The sequence below is a fragment of the Triticum dicoccoides genome, chromosome 5B (assembly GCF_002162155.2).
Source record: "Triticum dicoccoides isolate Atlit2015 ecotype Zavitan chromosome 5B, WEW_v2.0, whole genome shotgun sequence".
In the NCBI taxonomy this organism is placed as follows: domain Eukaryota; kingdom Viridiplantae; phylum Streptophyta; class Magnoliopsida; order Poales; family Poaceae; genus Triticum; species Triticum dicoccoides.
The window spans coordinates 722418480-722421049 of NC_041389.1; the positions used below are offsets into that span (position 1 = coordinate 722418480).

The window sequence follows — 2570 nt, forward strand, 5'->3', positions numbered from 1 at the left end:
TTTATTGAACAATTGTGCTTAAATACACACGCTCTGTCTTTTTACTCACTCTTAACAGAAAAGAGTGCCTCATTTTATATTGAAGTTTTAGTCTTTTTTGTTTATACATATAGCGATTTAGCCATGTCATGTGAAGTTTTAGTCACTTGTGAAATTCCAGTTCATTTCTTGCTACTTGTAATCTGTTTATTTCTTTTAGTTTGGTATTTATGCAATTGCACTTTGTTTTAAATATAACCGCACTTTCACTTTTTTGCAGTTTGTTTTGTTTCTATTTGTATTTTTCAGTCGCTTTATTGTAAGTAGTTGGATCATAAAGATGAGGACCAAAGGGTACAAATCCATGGAGTATGCAGCACTGATTGGAGGTGGACGGACTGGTCCTGCACAAACAGGAAGAATATATCCTCTCCAGTAAACTGCTCATGCTTAATTACACACACTCTCAACTACAGTGCCTTTTCTAAAAAAGTTTCGGTCAATTTTCTAAAAGAGTGATTAAGTCACTTTTGTGAAGTTTTGGCTGGTTTTTTGAGAAAAAATCTGGTTACTTTTTGTTAACTGTAATTTGTTTATTTCTATTAGTTTTGTATGCACTTTTATTTGTGGAATTGCATTTTCTATATGATTACAATGTAACCACTTGATATTTTTAGGATGTAAAATGGTGAACGAAAGTCTCGAATTTTCAGTCATATGTGCACGCACAAAAACATGAATTTGCAACGCTTATGGTAAGAAATAGGACATAATTTTTTACTGTCATTTGGAGACGCTGATCATAAGGTTGATATTCTTTTGTCCAAAGCCGAAGCCTGATTAATGTATCATTCTCTTTTTGACATCCGCCCATCTCTGTTTTCTGCAATGAGGTGTGGTTAGAGTGGTAACCTAATGGCCGAGGCTCGTGCTACCTTCATTTTGCTCGATTAGAGCAAACGATATCTCCAAAGCTGAGATATCCCTTCTGTTGTTTCCATGTGCTCTTTTTCCTCTTATGCCTTTGGTTTGTCTTCTCATTTTTGCGAAATTAGATGTAATTATCCTAAACTTTGGCGAAGTGTAATACCCTTTGGTTTATCTTTTTGCGGGGAAGTGTAATACCCTTCTCATTAGTATCTCTGGTCGGTGGGCCACTCGAGAATGTCGATAGAAGGATCAGAAAGGAGGCAAGAGGAGATGTGTACTCCCGAAGCTTTGGCGGAGCTTCAAAAAGTATGTATTTGGAAATCATATGTCTGAATTTATCTTGATAAAGACTTTCATAGTGCATAGAGATTTGTTCAATACTGAATTTATACATATGCTTCTTCAGTGGAAGGAATTACTACTGTAACATGATCTTTTGTTTTTGGTTGTGTTGGCCATGTGCTATGCAGAGGCCAGACTTTCCTTCGATGCGGTTGTATTACCTCGATATATCAAGTGAACTTTATCAAAGAAAATAGAAAGAATGGTCAACATCTAAAACTATCATGTTTCTTTGCATGCAGGAAGTGACGTACGCACGCACGCACGCATGCATGCATGCTACTCCCTCCGTTCCTAAATGTAAGTCTTTGTAGAGATCTCACTAGGTGAACTACATACGGAGCAAAATGAATGAATCCACACTTAAAAAGGATCTATATACATCCGTATGTAGTTTATAGTGGAATCTATACAAAGACTTATATTTAGGAACGGAGGGAGTACCGATGTGTATTCGAGCTAATTAGGCGAGATACGTACCGATGAGGTCGGGTGGCAGGAGCGCGTTGGAGAAGCGGCCGGTGGCGACGTGGCCGGCGAAGTCCTTGCCGTAGGGCGCGTGGTTGGCCTTCATCCTCGTCGCCGGCAGGTTGTTGTTGTTGCCGGGGTCCACGATCGAGTCCCCGAACACGATCAGCGCCGTCACCAGCGGCTTCTTATTACTATTCCCCTGCTGCTGCGTCGCCTGCACCGTCATCGTCTGGTTCAGGTCCCTCCCGCACACTGTCGCCGGAGCTCCCGCCATTGCCACCACCATCGCCACCGCCACCGCCACGAGCAGCCGCCACCGGCTGGTGATCATCATCTTGATCCACATGGATCGTGTAGTGCTAGCTCCTGTTGTGTGTGAGTAGCTGGCCTCAACGCAGGGCGGCCACAGCTCGATCTGATCTATTTATACACGTCGTCCTGTCCATGGGTATACACGGATCGTGGAGAGCTGAGCAAGATAATGGAGAGAATGTACGCGCGCACAGTGCCGGCCGTCCCCGGGAACTATTCTTGCATGTTGGGTTCCATGACTTCACAACCTAGCAGCAATGGCGCATGCCATGCATGCCTGGTGTGCAAGATGGATTAATCGAAGATCAACGCATTTTATGAGTATTTATTATGGTGAGCACTGTTGCGTGCATGCATGGGGGCGGCAAAAAGGGTAGTATGTATCAATATATGCATTGATCGACAGCAAGCTGAACAGGTTGCATGTTCTTCCTGCCGGACAGACAGATCGAATCCTCCATCATCTCTTCACCAACTTTTGTGGGCATTGATTACTGATCCATTATGTATTTATATGTACGTATCCTTGATAAAGT

The 2570-nt window shown here is 42.5% G+C and overlaps 1 protein-coding gene across 1 annotated transcript in view; it reads right to left on the bottom strand.

The window, feature by feature from the left end:
- The window catches only part of LOC119313007 (GDSL esterase/lipase At3g14820-like), a 4307-nt gene extending 1995 nt beyond the window's left edge, over positions 1–2312 (bottom strand). Inside the window, exon 1 of the mRNA XM_037588811.1 lies at positions 1732–2312. Within this exon, the coding sequence (XP_037444708.1) occupies positions 1732–2068 (337 nt within the window). The 5' untranslated portion in view covers positions 2069–2312. The remainder of the gene's footprint in view (positions 1–1731) is intronic.
- Positions 2313–2570: the final 258 nt, after the last annotated feature.